A 22,993-nucleotide genomic window follows, 5' to 3' on the forward strand; every position below is an offset into this window, starting at 1 on the left:
AATTGCAAGGTGTTGCACAGCTGGTTTGTCAGTATGTATTGTAACATTTTAAAGGGAATTAACAAAATGATCACAAGCTAAGTTTTATTTTCCAAGTTTTCATTGCTCCTGTTGATAAGAATAACATTTCATTTGATTAAGCAAGAGCTAATGTCTTATACAAAATCATAAAAACTGTCAAAGTCAAATGGTTGGAGGGCAGATGATCAGAAGTTTTAAGCTAAACAAGAGCAAATAATAAAATTTCCACCACAGTTTAGAAACTGACTTTGTTCTAGCATCATTACAGACACTTCAGATGTGATAACTTTCACTTTTACTGCCAATTATAGTGGCTTAGACAGCCTGTTTGAACTATTGGCTTGTTTACATCATGTCTGACTGGTCAGAACTTCATTCTAGTGGTGTTGCCATGTTCCCAGACCTCAGCAGTTATTCTGGTGACTACAGTGTTCTTATAATGATAGAAACAGTGTCCAAACTATAAGACTAAGATACAAATTGTAAAAAAAAATAAGAAAAATTACAGCATAATCTTTTAATTAAACTAAAATAATCCTGAAAGCAGCCCTTCCCAATCACAGGTTTGTATGCCAAAGAGCCAATCTGCTGACATAGAGAGTGAAAGAGAGGAGGGAGGAGGGAGAGCAGTGGAGAACGCAAATGCTGAAGGAGAGAAGACGAGACTCTGAGCTCCTCACTGGCTTCAGATCAGCTGATAAGGTAAGAGCTCTGCTGCTCTCTGATCTAAAATTATTCATTACTTTTAGATTTCCTCATGATTCTTTAACATGCTGCTGTTTTTGTGCAATGACTGTTTTTATATCTTCTCTGGGTTTAAATCTCTCCCTTCAAAAATCTTTGGAGCAGAATAGCAGTGATTTGTGACCATTCAGTGGCAACAGTAAAGGTGCAGATATCTAACGGCGGTGTGCTGTATGTGATGGATGGGAGTTAACGATCTATTAGCTTCTCCACGCTCGGATCTTACGAAGAGAATAGAAATTGACTTTCTGTTCTATTTGATAACTGCAGAGTGTATTCATGAGACTATGTATATACAAACATTATTTTTTTTATGTTCTCAACAAATTATCATTTGTTTTGTTCATCGTTTTACACGTTTTGCACTAATACATGCTCATCATTTTGTCTGTGGTGTTAAATCAGGAGACAAATACTGCTGAGGGGACTTCACTGTAGCAACCTTTTAAACAAATAGTGACAGGTTGCATCAGTGTTGCTTTTTTTATTTTTTCCTTTGTAGAAAATAGCTGTCAGTCATAGGTCTTGTGTAGAAAAGGCCAGAAAAGAATGTTTTTAAATGTTCTGATCTCTCAGCAAACAAAATCCCAACCATCCAATGACATTTGGAGCACAATATGGGAACTTAGGCCAAGTAGGACAAATTTGAGATTATGTGCACCTTTGGGATTTAAAATCCCATGTAACACAGGGGCAGCAGCATGTCAGAGCTCTGGATCTAACATTTTAAATGGGGTCAATAATCTGTCATTGAGATATTTTCTGAGATTTTCAATTTTAACCCAATACTTTGGACACATGTTCACATATTTCTGATGATGTCATCAGTGATAAATCTATCAAACATAACCACTAAGTTCCACATCATTTCATTCAGACAGAAAATAAAGGACAAATTAAATGTTTAAATGAGCTGATCCAAATTAGATGTTGTATTGTTGACTTTGGAATTTGTCTTTGGACGTTTTTTATGGCAAATTGGAAGAACATCTGAATTTGAATAGCTGATCAGCATCTACTTCAAACCAATCAAGGTTTTGTATATTATCACTCTATTTGTTTCAGAGAGGAATAAGTTCAGTGACAACAGATAAATGATTTAAATAAACAAATATTAAAACACTAAGTTTTAGGCCCTACTGTTCATGTATTTGCAAATGGCAGCCATCTGATCCTTCTGTCCAGTAAAGTGGACAGAGGGACAATGGATCCATTCTCAGTGTGTTATTCTGTCACTCGTCTCTGTCCAGTACAGTCCCAACAAACCCTCACCCACTCATACACCCTCTCTCTCCCCACACCACCCTCACTAGTACCATACGACTGTAAAAGGCATGTTTCTGTGCGTTTGCACGACACGCATTCTGGCGTATTGTACTTCCAGTATTGTTGAGAGATGCAGTGTGTTTGTGCGTGTGAATGTGTGACAGTAACACTGTCTGACTAGTGTCATCACAAACTAACTAGATAATACAGGAGTTGGAGATTTTTCTGGCTAGTTATTCTTCTGCTCAGGTTGGAGGTGGACAGGACCTTGTGTGGTAATAAGGTGTAATTTGCCCAGGTCCAGTAAAGCTAACATTAGAATCAGGGATGTGCCAGTCAAAGCTAGTATGTACACACCCACACAGCCTTGAAAAGAGATCTGATCAGCCAATACAATTAAAATCACCTGTGTGGATCTGCCTGGCCATGTTTCCTGAAATTTGGAAGATAGAAGCTGCAACATACCACATAGGATCCTTTTCTCTTCTACACATTTTTGACTCTCTTTTTACTCATCCAAAGAAACACAGTACTTTCAAACCATGCATGACCATGAAAGAGGAGTGCAGAGCTTGCAAATTAATTTGTAATTTGTGAAATGGGATGTTTGCACTACTTCCAAAGTGCATAAGACAGGTCTACTCAAGTCTGAGCTGGTGATGTTTGACTGAAGTACAAAAGTGCTTATAACTGTTTTGAACAGCTACAGTTTAAGGTGGGTTGTAAAGGCAACTATCCTTTACACTAGAGACACAATCTTTCAAATGAAGTTGAGCTGCTAGACTTTCAGTCTTTCTCCTCAGAGGCATTCCTGCAGTTGCACTTGTTTGTGTTAAGAATGGAAAAAGAGTACTTGAGAAGAATTTCAGATCTTGTTTTCTCACCTCACCACACCTGGACAATCGCTGCATTAATAACAAATTTCACAATCTGCTTTGTTCCTGAGAGGAGACTGTCATTATTTTAACTGGCAAATGAAGCTTCTGTGTGAGAAAAATGTAACAGTCATAATTTAGGTGGGGAAAGTATCCAGTAAATTTGTGCAGATATTGTGCTTGAGCTGTAGACTGACTGTTGTGTCGCTTTTTTTAAGTTTAATATTAGCAATTTGGACCCCTTTTGCATGGGACCTGCATTTTCTAACTTTGCTCAACTTCGCTTAAAGCCACAAGAGTTACAACCAAGAGAAAGAAAGGTCGAACAAGAGACAGAGACAAACGAGCGAGGGCAGAGAAAAGGGGATTGTTGTGATTAAAAGACAATTATCTGTGCACATCGACTTCCCAGTGTTGTGCGGTGTCAGGCTCGAGCTGAGCTGCTCTGTCCCAGAAGGCCTCGAGAGACAATGGCTACTGTGTCAGGAGGAGGGGAGGGGGTTTGCTAGCAAGTCTTGGGGTTTCATGACACGGTCACAGCATCATGCAACTGTGTGAACACACCAAATGCCACACAGGCTTAAAAAAAGTGTCTTTATCAGTAGGAAGAGGAGGGAGAAGTTGGCAAGTGTATACATTAGCTGGAGTCAGCATGCAGGTATATTTCTTAATGTGATGTACAACTGACCTAAAACAAGCACAAAAATAAGGTGAAGTTGTTGTAAAATGGGTTTTAGGCAAATGTAAACAGTAGCAAAATGCCAATATCATAAGTTACTGTAGTTACCCAGGCTAGCTTTAGATTATTGTTGCTGTCTGAGTGTGAGGAGGCCTGAAAAGTTGCAAAGTGGAACTATTTAACTAACTGTACAGAAAGAAAACTAAATCAATGACTTTAAAAGCAGCTTCAGAGTGACCTCACTTCACTGTGTGACCCATTTAACAGATATCAAGGAGGAGTCTGTAGTGTCTTCAGTCACAGAGGCAGAACTCTTCTGTGCCAGCCCAAGCTTTACGTATACGGTGCAGAGAAGCCCAACAAATCAGTAACATGAGGTCAAAGGGCAACAGTATCATTAAGATCATAATTTTTATACTTTAAACAACTTTTTGACTTATAAGATTAGATACCGTGTTTAATTCTTATCCACAACCAATTCTGGGTTAAGGTCATTACTCATTATAAAAACATCCTGCTTTATCATAAGTGGCAGCCTTCAACTTGCTGAAAACAGCAGCAGTATCCAAACATGACATTGCTGTTACGTTAACAGATACAGATATGAAGTTTCCGACTTATAAATACAGTCAATATCTAATTTTGAATGAGAAAAGGGAACGGTTTTAATGAACTGACTTTTATTATATATCTGATTTAACTTAATATTGCAGATTTGCCTAAATTAGACAAACATGTATGCCTCAGGTCAGCTGTAAGCCCAAATTTGATGGTTATAGTGGTATATTGGTATCTTGACACAGGAAATTCTCCAGTTATACAACTGTCTTGAGTTGTCAGATGATGTGAATGCTTGTAAATCATTCAGATCGTTCCCATCTCTACCATATATCCCATAAAACCATTCTGTCTGTTGATAAAACTTAAATGAGGTTATTTTTGATGAGTGTTGCTGTATTGTAGTGTGATGCTGAACTCTGTAGTTTGATGCTGAAGCTGACAAGTAAGAGTGATTGTGAGGAGTCATATTAGTGATTAGGCATGTTTCCCTCCCTTTTAAATACAAAATCAATTCACAAAGAGGCTAATCTAGCAAAGTTAGCTTACACCGTCGGGTATGTGTCATGCAATGCAGCCAAAAAACATGGAAACAGCAGACACGGTAGCTTATTTTTCTGCAGCAACTTTCAAGTTTCTGAATGTTGATTTATCAGTAAAATGATTGGAAACCAGTGGCAGCATCTGAAAATGTTACCCACTTCATCATTCTCTGAAAATCAGGTCTGTGGTCACTGAGGTAAGACATGCAAAAACACCGTTCTGGTTCTTTACTTTTTCTAGTTTCGGAGCATTGGCTCAGATTTTTAAACTTAAATTAATGACTAAATGGCATTCACAAGGCTTCCCTGCTCCTTCTTCTGCTCATATTGTTCCTACATCTCCTCATCGTCCTCATCACCCCCCTCTCAAACTCACTTCCTGGCCTTTGTTGCACTGACCTCTAAAACAAAAAGGAAAAAAAAATGTGGTGCACTCCATCAATCCAAAATGATCAAATATGTTCAGTTCCATCGAAGCGTAAAGCAGTTGGTGATGACGGATAGAAAAGGCCTCGGAGCTCAAAGCCTCACCCATATTTGTCGGGGCGATGGGTGAACAGTGTGGCCCTTTGTGGCCCCGTGTGTATTTATGAATGGCTCAGCCTTGGGGCGAAGTTTCAGAACAATGCTGCTACACTGAGGGCCTGATTTTCATATGGGAGGGGTGATGGTGGTGGTGGTGGCGGTGGGGAGGGCAGTTTATTCCCCCACTGTTGGGGCTTGGTACAGAGAGTGGCGAGAGGTCTTGCTGGAGTGACGCTTTGCATGTGAGTGTCAGAGGGAAGGCTGCTGGCATCGCTCATACACGAGCTGCTTTGGAGGACAGCCACAGTCACCTACACAGGTGAGGAGCAGCAGGTCTTTTTTCTGATTCCTTACTTTTTTATGCCCTTTGGAATTTTATTTTGGCTTCTTTTTTCAGCAAGAAAGATGCAAGACGATTCAGATAGGGAAAGAAAAATCTATCTACAATTTTCTATCCATCAATCTAAATTTATTACCTCTGTTTTTGTTTCTTTTTAAGGTCAAACGCCTACAGTCGGAGTCAGTGTGTGTGCGTTCATAGATGATGTGATGAGTGAGACTGAGAGTTTGGATGAGTCACAAGTTTGACCGAGTTAGGTAATGAATAAGCGTGTGTGTGCTGTAGTGAATGTGTTGCATGAGGGAATGTGTTTGTGATGATGTGTAAGCTTGCACATGTGTGTGTGTGTGTGTGTGTGTGTGTGTGTGTGTGTGAGTGTGTGTGTGTGTGTGTGTGTGTGTGTGTGTGTGTGTGTGTGTGTGTGTGTTGTTGGATGTTACTGGGGGCTGCTAAAAGCCCAGCCAATTATTACTGGACAGATTTCAGTGCGTGTGCCATCAACGCTGAGCTGTTCCTGTAATTGCCAGAGCGTATTACCACATCTAAACAGACATGTGATGCCAGGTAGAAGAGCCTCTGATTACAGAGCCAAGCAAAACAGTTTTACAAGTGATTTAACAGCGGTTTGCATTTGCAGTCAAGGGAAAGATATGTTTCCTTTAATGACACTGTCAAAAGCCAGAGTGATTCTCTGTATCTGCAAGTGGCTCTTTTTTTTTTTTTTTTTTTTTAGGGTAAAAGCAGAAAAATACAAATTCATTACAGCGCATTTTTCATAAAAGTCAGAGTGGTGGTGGAGCAGTAGGGAACGGTATAATTCAAAATTTGAATTACTGCCTGATTATTGAATTTTAGGATTTCAAAGCCCTAATCCCATTCTGACCTTTATTTATGACTTACCCATAAGAATTCCTGGACATATGCTGCAAGTTTCTCTCTCTGATTAAATTTTTAATACAAGATTTGGAGCATTTCAAGGAAGCTTTTGATCACGACATTCGGTGTTTTTGTGCTTTTACAGCAGATGAAACATCCTCAGAGAATGACAATGCCTCCCATCAGAGCAATTTTTCAGCACAAACATTTGTCATCCTTCCAGATTTCACTACATCCAAATCAGTGGTGGTGTATACTCACGTTCCCTGTTTGGAACATTAAGTCAAGTGGAGAGTTTTAGGAAGCTGTGGGATGGGGGGGGGGCACAGTTTATTTTTCTATGTGGCTGAACAGGTTGACGGCTCTGTTTGTCGCCCCCTTTTGTTCAGAGCGGAAGAGAGCGCTCTCTTATGAGGGAGAAGGCCTGTGGCTCACCATCTGCCCACTGGGATGGGGATTGCCAGAGTCACTGGGTTTGCCAGGTAGCAACACAAAACATAAGCTATTGGTGTTCCTGGTTTCTTGTTATGTTGGCTGATTTGCCAACTCAAGTTCACTTTATTTTCATGTGCACTTTCCATGCTTTTAGTTAAAAAAATCAATTAGCGCCAGTTTTCATAATGTGGTCCAGGCCTGTTGGTTTTATTCGAAGATGGAAAAATACTTGATTTGAATTTCAAACCAAACAGAAGAACGTGGAGTGCCACATAAATGCTTCAGATGGAAAATTAAAAATGAACAAGCATGAAATATTTTGCATGGCGTGCACCCCAAGGACAATGCAAGAAAAATACGGAAATCAACTGTTGGTGGTTTCTCACTTTCTCATATGAAAAAAAAAACACCTCCAACCCAGGTTTCATTGTAACTTTTCAGATGAAACTGACACGTCATAGTGGCGAGAGTAAAAAACACAGATGCATGATATTGCTAAAATATACCTAAAACAACAAATTAAATCATACATCAAATTTAGACATCATAGAATTAAATGTAAGAAGCAGGTTTATGGTTGATTTTTTTTTTTCTTTCTTTACCTCAACGTCCAGACTTTTATTTATGCCAACACTCTCTGCAATACCTTGGACAGACTATGTGACTGGATGCTGGCATATTCGCATGTTTATGTTTGTATCTTGTGTCTATGTGTGTGTGTGTGTGTGTGTGTGTGTGTGTGTGTGTGTGTGGTGCGCTGGGCTCATCACAGCTCAGCGCGCCATGTGTGGGAGGGGGAGCAGTCATGTTTTAAGACCATCTGCTCCTCTGAGTATTTTAGTGGGAGCCTTAGCTTGTGGTGGATCAACGCGCGTCACAGGCAAGCAGCAAAGCGCAAGCTGTGAGCGGGCCTGTTCCGGAAAAAATTCCTCCAGTTTCTCCCTCGCACAATGGGCAGTGTTCTGCATACAAGGTTGCCATTCTTTTTTACCTCCCCCCACCCCACACTCCATCCAAGAGCCTCGTTGATGCTCTTACACATGAGCTGCAGACGATAGTCACAATGAAAATGTTCTTCTTGGCACAGCTGTTTGTTTGTGGGAGCCTTTTGGTTTGTGTGAGCAATTTCAATAATGTAAAATGACTCATAAAAGGTGCTGTGGCCTGAATTAGCGGAGCTGATTGTTCTGATAGCATCTGTATCCCTGAAGTGTGATGTGGAATAAGTGATTATGCTGGAGTTTGATTGCCTGAGATATTAGAGGAAGGATCTTTTGCACAAGGCAACAAAAAGATTAGGTGAACATAAGCATGCACACGTGCTGTTTCATTATAGATTTTATGTTTTTCTGTATGTTGTGCTTTTAAACCATTGTTGATTACCCTATGTAGAGTCCAATCTACTTCTTTTTTTTCATGACAAAAGGCCAAAGAAGCAAACATGGAGGAATTTTCTTGAACTAGATGCTCACTGGGTCTGCTCTCACACATTTAATGTACATGTACGGTATAGACAATGACTACAGTCCCCGCCGGACAAAGGAATATGCTTAGCTTACAAGCAGCACAGAGGGAGTGCCGAGGAATTTCACATAACTGCACTCCCCACACCGAGGAGTGTGTTGGCATGCCTTATAGTGCATGCGTGTGTAGGAGGTTATGGCACGCTGCGTATTCATTTGTACACGGCTCCAGAGCATCAATGCAACATTCTCTTCTTGAGCTCGTCTCCAGACTGTTTATTGAGGGATTCCCTTGAGGTTATCCACAGCTCGTTCGGTGCCATCGCTTGGCTGGTGGCCTAATAGCTTCTGGACACACTGACTCACTCTACATGTAACAATGAGAGTGGGAAAAACTTCCTCATTGGAGACACAACTTGCCTCTGTTATATTTATATGTAAACTAAGTGGAACACTGAGTGGATCCATGCTTGTTCTCCCCACCTACAAACATTCCTCAGCAGGCAGAATATTAGATCTGCATGCAGCTGGAAAGATCAATGATCATGCCTTGGAGCCTTTTTTTTTTTGCATTTCTGGAATTCAAATACATCCACATTCAACCACGATCTAATTTGGTATGATTTATGTGCTTTTAGGTTGTGATTTCAAACGAAAAAACCCGAAGATCAAAATCTGTATCTAACTAATGTAAATCTGTCATTTACATAACCATATTCATCTCACAAGTTCTATGTTCCTCCTACTCATCATATGTTGCTCCAAAGCAGCCTCACTTGAAGTGATAGTGAGTCATCCTCCCTTCCCCACACAGCTCTTGCCCTTGTGTCTTGGGTACCGAGAAGCATGAAGAAGTTCAGCTAGTGTCAACATGTTTTGCTTCGCCCTCAGAGGTGGAAGCATGATCCAGGCCCTTTTAGTTCGATGCATAAAAGACACATGGAACAGCTCAGGGAAATGGTGGCACAGTGGAAAGGAATGCCGAGTGGGCCAAAGATCAGCTCTACAAATGCCTGAACGCATATTCAGATCTGCCCACGACGCATGTAAACCAGAGCTCACACAGACTCCTCTCTTCCCCTTCCCCTTGTCTACTTCTAACATCTCTTTTTATCTCCCTGCTCTGTCCTTTCCCACAGAGTGTGGCATCTAGGATTTGGAGCAAGACGACCGACTCAGGGAGAAAAAGCAAGAAGTAGAAGAAAAAGAAGAAGTAGTCAGGACTGAGAGGCAGCAGGAGCCTGGTGCTGAGGCTGGTATGAGGCAAGTGTTTTCTGTGTGTGTGTGTCGCGTGTGATTGTGTGTGTAAGTGTGCACACGTATGCAGTGTGCTCTGTGCCAGCCATTTGTCTGCACCATCAATGAGGCCGTTGTTGTTGGAGTCGTTGGTGGTGTCAGTGGCCCTGCCTGGCTGCTCGGCTCTATTCTCTCCTGCTGCTGCTGATGCATGGCCTCTCTCCCTTGACACACTCGCCCAGCTCTTGGCCTTTTGTTGCAGTGCAGATGGTTGAGCTTGACGCAACACTGGAGAAAAGTTGGAACTGTCACAGCCAGCAGTGTGGCATGACGGGCCAAGACATCTTGAAATGTAACCACTTTAAAAGCAGCTGGAATATATATTTTTGTATTGGAAAATGTGAAAGCGGTTGCTCATAGTGATGAACCAGAAGGAGAATTGTCTGCTTTTGCTCTTGGTTCACTTCCACTCCTCCTGTAGCTTTGTTTTCCAGCTTCTCTCCACAAAAACCCACTGCACAGCACTTGGTCAGCATCAAACAGAGGACAGACGCATTTTGCATCCAGCTGGTGAACATTGTGGATAGTGGAGCATTTAGGAACTGAAGAGTTATTTCCCCCAGGAGCTGGTAGAAACAAAAAAAAAAAACAAAACTGAGCTAAAAGGGAGTGGATATTGGGCTACATTCAGCAGGTGGCCAGAAACCCTGCTTGAAATGAATGATAATGCTGCTGCAAACTACTGGCTGTGGAAATAATTAACAGTTTGCCAACAGGTCCATGAAATCATCATTAAAAGGTGATGACAGCGTTCACAACTGGATTCCACTGCTCCCAAGTGGCCAAGATACTCCGCTACTGCTGGTTTACAGATGAGAGGCAAATGGAATAATGCAAAACACCTACTAGCCGAGTAAACTTGTTTGCATGTTCAGTTGGATTTGTGGCTGTCTGGCAGTTTGACGGCATGACGAGCGACTTGACACATCCGTGGACTCTTGCAGTGTCGAACCAACAGAATTTTTTTCATTTCTCTTTATCAACAAGGCTAATATTGGTCATGGATCCTCCGGGGGGATGTTGGGATGTGTTAATCACGAAGCTCTAAAGCACAATCCACTCTCAGGCCTACCATCTGCACACACCGGCTGCTGCAGCATCAAACTGAAATCCTCTGCTGCTTCTTCTTCTGTGTTCTATATCAATGGCAAAGTAACAGTCATCATATTGGTATGCATTTTATTTGTAAAGACAGTTATAGATTTCTTTAAAAGCAAGAAATGTAACTCGTTAAAGTCAGTATATTGAAACGGTAGATTGACGTAAAGTGTGAAAATACAAAATAATGGGTTAAAAAAGTATAATGTCTCATACTGCTATATACTGCTAAGTGTGAATTGGTGCATTATAGTACTTTTATGGACACCATGCCTTCAGATTGCAGTGCAACAATATGAAAACTCAAAATCTATAAAATATCAGAATTGTTAAAAGCAACCAGACATATACAAAAAATGTAACAATAACAACAACAAAAACCAAACAGCACTTAAGATGCTGCCTGGTACAGATCTTTACTGCAGGTCATTCCCCCGCCTTCTGTAGTCTACTATCTATCATCATGGTCAAAAAAAGTTTTTAAAAACCCTAAAACACTTCAACTAGTGTATATTAAAAACATATTATATTATATTAGCAGTACAAGTCAGTATAGGTGACTGAGGACTCTAACAACAAATGGAAGTAATTTATTTTACAAGTCATCATGATAAGTAGATTAATTTGATCTCAATTTTAAATTTACAGCTGTTTATCTTATATTTTCTTCTTTTTCTTAATTTGACAGATGTTAGGAGGAGAGTTTATCCTTTCAGAATCATATCCATACATTGATAGAATAAATACCAGCAGAATTTTGATCTTTCCCCCTTTGTTTCCCAGAACTTTATTGGCCACGGGTATAATTTCCTTATCCCTTATATGACTGATTTAATTTCTGTGACCAATTTAATTGACATAAAAAGATTAAGATATTTCTGAGTCTCAGATATTTGTAATGATTACAGTTACTGTTTGATAGTAACTGAGAGAAGAGTTGGTTACTCATTTAGATGGGATTAAAACTGAAATGAACTCGCCTGGTTAGAATTCAAATTTGAGGTTTGATAATCTAGACCGTATAAAGGGAAAGTCTGGAGAGAAATAAACAACACAAAAAGGCTGATGCTGCAGTGATACTCAATACTTTCTGTGCCTTTATTGACTTATTTTGCTCAGTTGGTTCTCCAATAAATCACTCACGAGGTGACATTTATTTGTTGTCATCAGGGGATATTGTTATCAGCACCTCCATATCTCCTCATTTATTTGTAGTACAGCAGAGATATTAACAGTAATCTGCTGATGACATGATGTGTGGTGACTGGAGTTTGGCTTCGTGTCAGAGCTCAAGCAACACTGGGACTTATTCATTGGGATTGGCTTACGTATGGCGACCATAATGGGTGACTCTACTGAGGGGGAGCAAACAGGTGCTGACTGACGCTGCGTTTGTGTGACTTACTACAGCTCTGTGCGACTGAGGGGGCTGTGAGTGATGTAATGGCCTGATGATGCTGATGTCACTACTATTTTTTTTTTTGTTGTTGTTTGTTTGTTTCTCTGCAGAGAAGAAGGTTGTCAAGCTGTCTGGGTGTGAGTGAACACCCTCTCCTGGAGCTGCCGACAAGCTGTCCTGCAGAGGTTCTATCTGTTTTTCACCATCAGCATTTCAAGGTAAAAGCACTACCACAGTTACACTTTGATGTCAGAGTATTTTAAGGTAATAAAAAGCATTTTTAAAAAGATCTGCAAACCAACATGTGGACCAAATCATGAATAATTGTCTTAAAAAGAACACAATCAGTTTTGACTTTGCAACCAGAGCAATATGGCTAAATATCTCAAATTTAACCATTAATTAAGCTAAATATATCTAATTTCTTGCAGTACATGCAGACATATAAAATGTAGAGTGCTGACATTTCTTTACCATCTACAGTTTAACAAGGGAGAATCCCTGATCTTATTTTGCTCATTTTGAATTTCAATAATCTGTGCCTATACAGTTGAAGGTAGTCCATACTTCACATTAGCTTCTTTATTTGTACTGAAATATTGGATGATAAATAGCAATTTTTGAAATTCTGCTCATGCTTACAAAATAACAGATTTAAACAATCAAAAACTGGCATAACATTAACTATCTCCTGTTTTCTAACTGCTGTTAATTTTGGGGAGAAAACTGATTAATCATTGTGTTTTGAAGATAAGTAGGTTTATAACTCATGTCAAAAATGTGTTTTTGACTCAAGTCATACAAATAATATGTTTTTTTTAAATTACACTATGCAATAGTGTTATATCAGTTCTATCTGATCTGCATCAGTAATGTAACTTATATTGCTGTGGTCCAAATAGTTCATGATAATGACTTTAGATATGATATGTGATGTGATACATTTAGAAGAAAATAAGTCTAAATCATCTTTAACTTTGTTTATGGTGTTTTTATATTTTTTGGAAATATATTAAACTGAATTTAGGGAGGTGGAGCAAGAATCTGTAACCATAACTGCACTGTAAGATGTTCCTTGTTGGAGTGTCAGGCAGATAGTGGAACTGGAATACTAAATGGATATGGATGTCAAATATGGCTGTTATTAGTAGCTGTATATCGAGACATTCCGGTACGGCCAAGTGCATGGAATGATGAATAGTGAGATAGGGATATTTGTGATGAAATTTGAAAATATAAAACTGGAATTGCTTGTTGACATTTGAAGACATGTTTAATTAAGCAGAGGAACTGTGAATAAAACGTCTCCCTGCTGCCACGTCAACATCGTCTAAGGGGTGATCAGTGATTCAGTTACAAGGCTCGATTTTACTCTGTGGGCTGAGAAAACCTGTGAGATTCTGGAACTCATTTTCAAATCAATAAATAGCTGTTATGGTCAAAACTGCTTGGTTTTTCTTTGCGGTTTACAAAGTTGTTTTTGTGAAAAGGCACTGTGCCATTAAAAAAAACCCCAAAAAACTACCCACCAAACTAAACTGGTAAATGTTTGGAAGATTTTATATTTGTGTGATTTTCAAAGGTTGGTGCTAGGTCTGAGTCATGCAGCACCAGCAGTCGCTGTAAACAAGACATTTGTGGAGTTTTTTTTCTCATGATGATGCATGGTGCTGTAACTGATGGGATGTTGTCTGTTTCAGAGGTCTATGGTCCAGCGTTGGGCAGAGACCATGTGGTGTTTAGAGCTGCTCTTACCACTGCTGTTGATCATTAATGGTAAGAAATTTCTTTACTTGGTAGACACGTTCTTCCATCTTTACAATTAACACTATGCGTGCAGTGGTGTTATGCATTTAGAGAAGATAGTCATCAAATCTCACTGTATCTCCTCCCAGATGCCAGTTGCCAGTGGAACGTCTGGGTCCCCCGCGATATCTCGGCTATGACAAACTCCTGTGTGGTCATCCCATGCACCTTTATGTATCCGTCTGGCATCAGGCCGTACCGCGGCATCCATGGCATCTGGTATTTTGGCCAGCCCTACCCTCAACTCTTCCCTCCCGTAGTCTTCAAATCACGTACGGATGTTGTGCACGAGAGCTACAAGGGCCGCACCAAGCTGCTGGGTGACCTGCACCAGAGGAACTGCACTCTGCTCATCAACAACATCGGCACAGAGCACTCAGGGAGATACTACTTTCGCGCAGACCTCGGCGGAGCCAATATGTACACGTACCCAGATTACGCTGAGCTCAAAGTTCTGGGTGAGGGAATAATGAGAGAAACTTAATGAAATGTTGAACTGTGTGATGTAATATGAAAAAAAGGTTCATAGTGGATAGCAAAAGGCCAATTTAACCCTCATGTGCCTGTGAAGATGTTTTTGTCCTTTCCATTTTAGATTTTTAGATCATTTCGGCTGTATTTATAGTTTTGGTATACAATTTTGTAAAAGTGTGAATTTTGGGACGAATTTTGAAATTTGAATCTCCGTCCTTGTAATACTTTAATAATACACTGTGTATGCAAAATTGTCACACTCAGGATCTTAAGGGCAAAAATGTTCCAGTTGAACTCATTGCTCCATGGGCCAAATATGAAAAAATGACTCAATCTAGTGGAAAACAGTAAAAACGACCATTTTGAAATCAAACTCCAGAATGAAATCCTAATAGCTTAGAATGCATGATTTCATGATGTAATGGCAGAGGGATCGAAAATTGCAATTATAATGGATTTTAATGGGGGCATTTTTGTGCTTAAAGTGCTGAGTGTAACTTTTAAAAAAAAAAAATGTTACACTGTATAAAAAAAATAATAATACATTAGAATCAATGGTGGTATGTATCACTGACACATACCAGTGTGGAATAATAATAATAATGATGATGATGATAATAAAGGATTTAACATTTAGCACTTCTTTCAAAGGAAATAATTAATTTTTTTCTGTGACAATGACATAATGTTAAAAAAAGGCATAGGAAGATTTAAAATCCTGAAAATGAATGAGTATTTGGTCATAATGATCAGGACTGATGTAGATCAAAAGATAAGTCATTGAAAGTGAAAAATAATATTAATGTATAATGTTTTTATGGTATTGTTTTTGATGGGAACATTTTTGACCTTATAGACCTTGGTATAACTTTTTTTAATTGACACCTAAGGGTTAATATAATAACCAGAAGAACTGTGCCTGTTCTGTTCTCCAGATCAGCCCAACATCGACATCCCAGAGGAGATTGTCAGTGACGAAAGCCTGGAGCTGACATGCTACGCTCCTGATAACTGCCCGGACATGACTCCAGAGATCCAGTGGATGTACACAGACTACCTGCCTGACCCGGAGTTCAGCTCTGACTACCTGGAAGAGAGCAACACAGCAGTTCTCTCCAACACCCTCACCTTCACACCCAGACCTATGCACAACGGGCAGCTGCTAGGCTGCAGGGTCTACTACCCCAACACCACACTGGTCTACGAAAGGCTCATCTCTCTAGACATAAAGTGTAAGTAAAATTTAAATAAAAAAGCTCATACTGCAGAAACCAATCAGTAGTCAGTGATGCTTTTCAGCCCCTGTAGCCTCAAAGGGAGAGCTCTGCCTGACGTGCTAGAAACCCTGCATTAGTTATACTGAATTTCTAAACAGATTTCTTTCTTTAGTGGCTCAGAGATGGCCCAGACATATCTTCATAGTGCTGAAATGGAGAGATAACTGTTTGGAATTAGGCTGGGGTCAGGTTCTGTTGAGAAATGCATATCTATAGGGAAACAGACCCAATTCCCCCTATAATGTATTCCTAAAAAAAATTATTCTAACACAAACTTAACATTTGCATGCAGTGCCACCATTTTAGTTCCTCAGAAGACTTTAGGATAATATTTGCTTATTTGCCTAAACAAATACTACAGCTGATTTGATTTGGATAATTTTGCTATAAGGGATCATCAAAGTTGTTTCAGTGCATGAGGGAGAAACAAACATAGGGTAAATTTAATGAGAATCAATAAAATACGTTGAAACATTTCAGCCTCGACCAAAGGGCTGAACAAACTATCTTGCAGACTAACATTGTCTCCTTAGAGCCATGTCAGTCACATGGCAAGAGAAGGAAACCTGCACTGTCTGGCTTGCACTGAAGAATAATCTGCATGTTTCATTTTTAGTTGGACAGAAAGGAATAGCAGTTCTTGGAAAGACTGAGCTGCTGTGTGACATGCATATACTTGAATGCTTGCAATTTAAAAAGTCTACTTTACTTTGCAGATGCTCCCCGCTCGGTGTGGGTGAACGTCTCCTCAGAGGTGATGGAGGGCAGCTCTGTGACGCTGCACTGCGAGGTGGACAGTAACCCTCCTTCCAGGATCTCCTGGATGTTTGGAGACGAGGAGCTGCTGTGGGACACGGCGTCCAACATCTCCCTCTCCCTGGACGATGTGACACCGGCAAATGAAGGGATTTACACCTGTGTAGGGAACAATGGATATGGCGTCATGAACACCTCACTGTACCTGGCAGTCAAGTGTAAGTCCAAGAGTTTCATCCCAGTCCCAGGATACATGAGCAGATTTTCAGTATTTAGAAGGTTAACACTCATAAACCTAATTTGAAATTAGTTTGGATGTGCAGTTGTCTTGGATTTGCCAGTCACAAGCAATAAAGGTAGAGTTTACTGAAAATCTTTTTAATATCAAATACTCAGCTGTCATAGGCTTGCATTGTGTCTCTAAAATGTTTGCAGCTTGACTCTTGGCAAAGTGCAGCAGCTATTGTCTGTATGAATGAATTCACAGTACAATCACTCAACATTACAGCAAACTAAATTAGTAATAAATCAATAAAAACTATGGAGATTTTGAACCCCAAGGAGACAGTAGCAGAATAAAGAAATGTATTGAGCAATACGGATGGAATATGGAACACCAAAAAACACAAAACTAAGACGCTACAATGATAAAAGGGAAATGCACACACTGACATCTTTCAGTATACTGCCATTTCTTTTTTTCCCCTGTGCAAATTTGCAGCAACAATAATCTATAATTTTATGAAAGCAAGGCTGAAAATTTGAAAATTAAAATGTGAAAGGAATCCTGAAAGCATTCATAGCAGATGTTTTTGGATTTATTTAAATAATAAATAGTTCATTTGTAGTGGAGAACCTGTAGAATTTTCACCAACATCATATAGGGTTTTTTTGGGTTTTGTTTTTGCAGCCCACAACTTTACTGATTTTGTTCAGTGTTCATAGCGCCAATTTTAAATGTGGTGGGCAGCTGTTTTCAGTGAAATTGCTCTAAAAACCCAGTGTACTACAGTTTCTCAGTACCACTTGGCAAAGTAGACACATTTGCAGCTGCCAGGTGAACACAGTAAAGAGTAGCATCTTTGTGACTCCATCAGTGGTTGGTGGAGACCAAAAACAAAGCTAAAAGTGAGTGAATATACTCTTACATTCATTAGGTGACCAGAAGCATGACTCCGTCTGGATTATAAAGTTTCTCCATAACTGCCTGATGATTGTTTGGCGTGTCAACTAAAAAGTTAATGATGTTCACAACTTGTTCACACCAAAGAACAATCTGTAACATTTAGTAAAATTGGTTCCTTTAAACTAGAGAGAACAGTAAGAGGCATTTTTCAAATATAAATAACAAAACAACTCACTTTCTTTGCTTTTCAATGCAGACCCTCCCCGAGAGCCCACTGTAAACAATTCTATGACCGTCCTGGAGGGCACCTCGCTAGCCCTGCACTGCAGCACCCAGGGCAGCCCGGCTCCGACACTCACCTGGCTGAAGGATGGGGAGCTGGTGGGCACCATCACTGCCGATGAGCTCTCGGTGCTGGAGATCATGGAAATCACACCACAGGGAGATGGACAGTACCGCTGCCTGGCCGAGAATGAGCACGGACGAGCCAGCAGCTCCCTCAACATCACTGTGGAGTGTAAGTACTTCACTGTTGTGTGTTATACCCAACTGAAATGTGAAAAAAAAAAGAAGAAAAAAAAAGCACAATGGCTTTATTAAGAGAATCTGAAGTAAACATGAGTGAGCTTTTGGTGTACAGTATTCAACTTATAGACATTTTTCAAAGTATTTTCAAGTAAAGATTTTCTGCATATTATTTCTCAACAATCCTGTCCAGACCAAAATATGACGCATTACTATATGAAAAACATTATTCACTGCTGATATTGTAGCTCTTCACTGTGCTGCCTCCTTCAATAGATGCCCCGGTCCTTCTGGAGGAGTCGAAGTGCACAGTGGTGAGGGAGGGTGTCCAGTGCGTCTGCATGGCCACGGGAAACCCTGAACCCACCATCGAGTTCTACCTGCCCGACTTGAACATCACCATCAACGAAACCGACGGCCGGTACAACTTCTACACACACACAGATGGGCACACGTCCACAGGCATGATCAAGCTGCGGGAGAAAGGTGAACGGGTGGACAACGGTGGTCCTGCCGTCAATGTCCACTGCAGTATTTACAACATGTACGGGAGAGAGAGCGTACTTCTGGAGCTACAGCAGGAGAGTGAGTAGAAACGACTCACTTTGATCATTTTTGATTAAATTATATTAGCATTTTCCTCTTTCTGTCTCTTCAGCATCACCATTAGCATATGGAATGCATCTTTATTTAAATGGACACAACATTATAGAAAACTTAAAAGACAAGTCTTGTGATATTCCACATGTTTCTGTATTGTATGTCTAGCCAAAGCCTGGTATATATTATTGCTCTGTGCCATAACACTCCATTTGCAAGCTATTAAAAACTCTGCTGGCCTTTTATTACAATAAACTTGGGCTCTGCAGTTGATTGCCCTGCTGCCACAGATTAAATGTGTATTGACCTGTAGCAGAAAATCAACCTAAAAAAATGCACTATTTTCTTCCATTTGGGGGTAATGCTTACTAAATACTACAACACCCAGCTGTTTCAGGAAGTTACACAAGACATAACAGAGGAAATTACTGAACATGTCTGTCACACCGACAGCACAAGTTTGACGTTCGCACTTCCTCGATTTTACACTTGACTTTGCAACCAAAGCTTCACTGATTCTATCCTAAATACGCAGACCTCTGCAGTAGATTATGACGTGTACAGGAGGAAAAACATCCAGCAGTGGCAGTTTTGCTTGTATTTTAGAGAAGAATTGTGGAAATTGTTAAATTAATACATCTCTAAATCCTTGAGCAACTTATCTTTATGAGCCATCTAGGAATTGAATAAAAAATCAATATGAGAGACAAATTAGAGAGAACAGATTTGATACTAATATTGTAACTTTGTAGACTGCCCTCCACTGTACTCAGTAGCCTCTTTGTTTGCTGCTTTGCACGTTTACTTGTGCAAACAGTTTTCTTTTTTGTAACAGATCCTAACCCACAGACCTGAAATATGACGTGAGCTATACACTTATGATTCTGTAATTTTCAGGAAAGTGCTTTGATGCAACGCTGGAATAGAACATTGCTCTTAAGTCACTTCCCCATCTCTTTATGTCATGTCTGTTTATTGTGCCAACAAACATCAGCTGATGTTTTACTATAATTACGTAAAAATACCTTTTTTTTTTAGTTTAATATGTTGGTTTCACCATGAAAAAGTGGTGTACGTATCCTATTCCTCGTTTTTATGCTTATCTTTTTTCTTTCATGATGTCCCATAAGGTCTTATAACAGTAGTTACTATTAGCTAGGTGTGCAGCTTTTTATGTGTTGTTAACAATAATTAAAACTAGATTGTAATTTTACATAAAAACATAACATCTGTCACATTGAAGCCCTTATTACACAAGTTCAGACAATGCTGACTAGGCCAAAACAAGTCATTTCATGTGTTTCACAGCACTCGGGAGTTTTGAATCTGTGCTGGCACACCAGTAGTGATGCATTTTATATCAGCCAGCAATGATTGGTTTGCCAGAGCTGAAGATGGGGAGTAACCATAGTGACAGAGATGGAATAGGCTACAGCAACTAGGTGGAGTATGGCGGAAAAATCTAAAAAAAAGAGAAAGTGTTTCAGATGTTCCAGATAAAAAAGAAACTCAAAGAAAGGCTTGCAGTCTATAAAAGAAAGTGATCAACGGCAGGAAACGTCAACAGTGTGTAAATACTCTCACTGCCAGAGAGGGGAGACAGAAATTCTGCACTCCAGGTTTAAGCATTTGTTTTTAACTGTCATCTGATTTGTTTTCAGAAAAATACATGATGGCAGTTATAGTTGGCACCATTGGAGGAGTGGCGGTCATAGCCTTCATCATTGCAGCAGTGAGATACGTTGGCCACAACAACAAGAAGTGAGTATAAACGACAAACTAATGGAGAGGCCAATGCGAGGCAGAAATCGTCCTTTTCCTCACTAAGCATTTTCTGAAATCCAAGGAAACACTTAAGCCTAGTCATCCATTCTAAAACACACTGATGCACATTGTATACGAGTGAATGTGGGATTGATGTGGACGTGAGAATCATTTCTCCCGTGCAATTTCAGTTTATTTGCAACGAGAAGTGCCTGTTGAAATCCTTGGACGTTCATATTGGCTGCCTTTTGGAGTGGGTTAGCAAGCTGGACTAACCTTATATTTTACAGGCACAATTCCCTTCTCTGACACTGCTTCTGTATCCTTGACCTGCTACGCTAAATACAACCCAGGTAGCCCTCTTAACCAAGGTGCTTTATTTTAGCCTCAAGGCATATTTGGACCCCCAAATTTGCAAGCTTTCTCAGACAGATCAGCCCTGAAGTGGGTGTGATCTCTGCGACTAAACCCATAAAATAACCACGTCACTCACAGCCACAGTTGGCCTCCAGCATAACCTTACAGAGCTTGTTGTTTTAAAATGGATGCCCAGGCTTGGCGTGTCGCCCTGCGTTAGTGGCAGTCGAGACCGAGTCTGATTATGTGACTCCGTCCCCCAGAGAGAATGGCAACCCTAGGCAGGATGTGGTCCTGGAGAACCCAGCTTTGTACTACAGCGCAGTCAAGAAGGACAAACAAAATCTGAGGAAGAAAGTGGTGAGACACGCTGATGTCAATGATTATGAATATGATGGAGGATGGAGTTGAATGACCATTCTCAGACTGTTTGGGGTTGTACTTCTGTGTAATAAAATAAGTCATAAATGATGAGACCCCATTTTAACCTCAGACATGAGGTCATAGACGGAATCTCTCCCAGGAGGAATCTAGCAGCTGCAACCATGACCTTTCCAAACACTGTTTTTCTCTTGCTTTCATCGCTTCTCTGCGTTCTTCTGTCTGTTTTTCTCTCCCCTAACTCTTGCACAGCTTAAGACAGAGCTGTTGGGCTCAAAGTTTAACTCCATTCTAGAGGAGACTACGGTAAGGTTCCCAAACAAATCCCCATTAAAAACACAAGCCTCAGTGACAGATGCATCTCCTCGCATATCAGCTTCTGTGTTCTGTACTCTGCCGTTTGTTTCCAATACTGCCTTCTGCATGGCTGCCTCATTGATAACACCAATTGCCAAACTAACAGGAAACATCTCAGTCTTCTTGTCAGTATGTCGACCAGTAACCACTAACATCTTTTTCTTTATGGTGTCTGTCGCGCTCTTATATCGTCTGAGGTGTCGTTGGCACCTTGCCAGTGATTTGTGCCGCTGAACCGTCCTTCTGTCTGCAGGGAGAAGACGGGGATTATCAACCTGTGGGCCCTATGGCAGGACTGGAGAGGCAAGAGCTGAATTACGCCGCTCTGGAGTTTATTGGGGCCAGGCCCAGGGAGGGGGCCTCAGGGAGGGGAGATGACGGCAGCAACTACACGGAAATCAAAGCCAAATGAATCGCGATCCTTCCCTGATCCCTCGGCTATGCGAGATGCAGTGGCAGCCCCGTATTTCACACATCCTCTGCCCCATAAACTGTGTTATAACCTCCCGTCCTCTACTGGATTTCACCCTACATATGATGACTCCTTGTTTCTCATTTCATCCAGTTTGTTTCATATAATGTACCACTCTATGCCAGTACTCCTCCCCTTGTGCTGCCCCTCCTCCATGGGACGCCCCGTCTTATGCCACCATTTGGAAAAACTGGTATTTTTGGGGGTTTGAGCAAGACCCACTGGACAATGTTAAACAAATTATTTTAATTTCAAGCCTCTGTTTTAGTACACTGTCTCTACAGCATATAGTGTTAACCGGCAACCATGTTTTTATTGCTTTCTGTATGTCATTGCTGGTGTCACATTCATCTCACTATTTGCTCTCCATCTGTCTCGTAACTGTCACTGCTGTCTGCTGCCAGTCGAAGCATCGGGGCAAGGAGTAACCGTGCTTTCTGTTCTCTTATCTTTAAGTGTGTTTGTCGACTGAGAGCGAACCCTCTCCCCTCTTTTCTTTTGGTTAATTACATCCTTAGAAGATAACCGACGAGGGCGAGAGATGGCAACGCATCTCGGCATCTTGTTTCCACGTAATTGTATTTAATGTGTGCTGTGACTCAGTAGCCTCTCATAATAAATTGAAAAAAGCCACCGTGATTTTTGATAATGATTGAAGAGGTTTTGTCAATTTTTAGTGGCACACTGTCTAGTTCTGTTAAATGTCACACTTTGTTCCCAGCGTTTTCCATTTAAGTGTAGAATGTGTTGAGATTTTGAAGGGTGGGTGGTGGTGGTGGTGGTGGTGGTGGGGTGGTGGTGGTGGTGGTGGGGTGGGGTGGGCTGGGGGGTTATTTACCTGCACTGTGGCCGATGCAAAACGTGTGTCATCTTCTACTTCTTCTCCCTATAGCATGTGTTTCTCTACATACGTTCCAGCTATTCGAACTATATAGAAAATACAGATCCAAAGCACAACATACTTGCTCGTGAGCAGCCAGA

At 40.6% G+C, this 22,993-nt stretch overlaps 1 protein-coding gene across 8 annotated transcripts; it reads left to right on the forward strand.

Annotated features, from left to right (window-relative positions):
* The first annotated feature begins 691 nt into the window (after nucleotides 1–691).
* On the forward strand, nucleotides 692–22,645 carry mag (myelin associated glycoprotein). Of its 8 annotated transcripts, none has more exons than XM_055013950.1 (13): nucleotides 692–723; nucleotides 9,464–9,587; nucleotides 12,233–12,335; nucleotides 13,818–13,893; nucleotides 14,013–14,381; nucleotides 15,333–15,629; nucleotides 16,391–16,648; nucleotides 17,813–18,073; nucleotides 18,358–18,666; nucleotides 20,343–20,442; nucleotides 21,066–21,162; nucleotides 21,436–21,489; nucleotides 21,794–22,645. In XM_055013950.1, exons 2-13 carry the CDS (start codon nucleotides 9,583–9,585, stop codon nucleotides 21,950–21,952), a joined length of 2,088 nt encoding a protein of 695 aa, XP_054869925.1. In that variant the 5' UTR covers nucleotides 692–723; nucleotides 9,464–9,582; the 3' UTR covers nucleotides 21,953–22,645. The 8 variants fall into 8 exon arrangements, with proteins under 8 accessions (XP_054869925.1, XP_054869928.1, XP_054869927.1 ...); XM_055013953.1 differs by having other exon boundaries at nucleotides 708–723; nucleotides 9,464–9,580; nucleotides 12,228–12,335; XM_055013952.1 differs by lacking the exon at nucleotides 692–723 and adding an exon at nucleotides 5,379–5,529 and having other exon boundaries at nucleotides 12,228–12,335.
* The last annotated feature ends 348 nt before the right edge of the window (nucleotides 22,646–22,993 follow it).

The sequence above is a fragment of the Amphiprion ocellaris genome, chromosome 9, assembly GCF_022539595.1.
Source record: "Amphiprion ocellaris isolate individual 3 ecotype Okinawa chromosome 9, ASM2253959v1, whole genome shotgun sequence".
Lineage (NCBI taxonomy): Eukaryota > Metazoa > Chordata > Actinopteri > Pomacentridae > Amphiprion > Amphiprion ocellaris.

Bases quoted from the DNA above. Each gene is read 5' to 3' on its own strand.
- mag (XM_055013950.1), top strand. The intron at 13,894-14,012 runs GTAAGAAATTTC...ATCTCCTCCCAG, and splicing joins ACTGCTGTTGATCATTAATG to ATGCCAGTTGCCAGTGGAAC. The intron at 18,667-20,342 runs GTGAGTAGAAAC...ATTTGTTTTCAG, and splicing joins TCTGGAGCTACAGCAGGAGA to AAAAATACATGATGGCAGTT.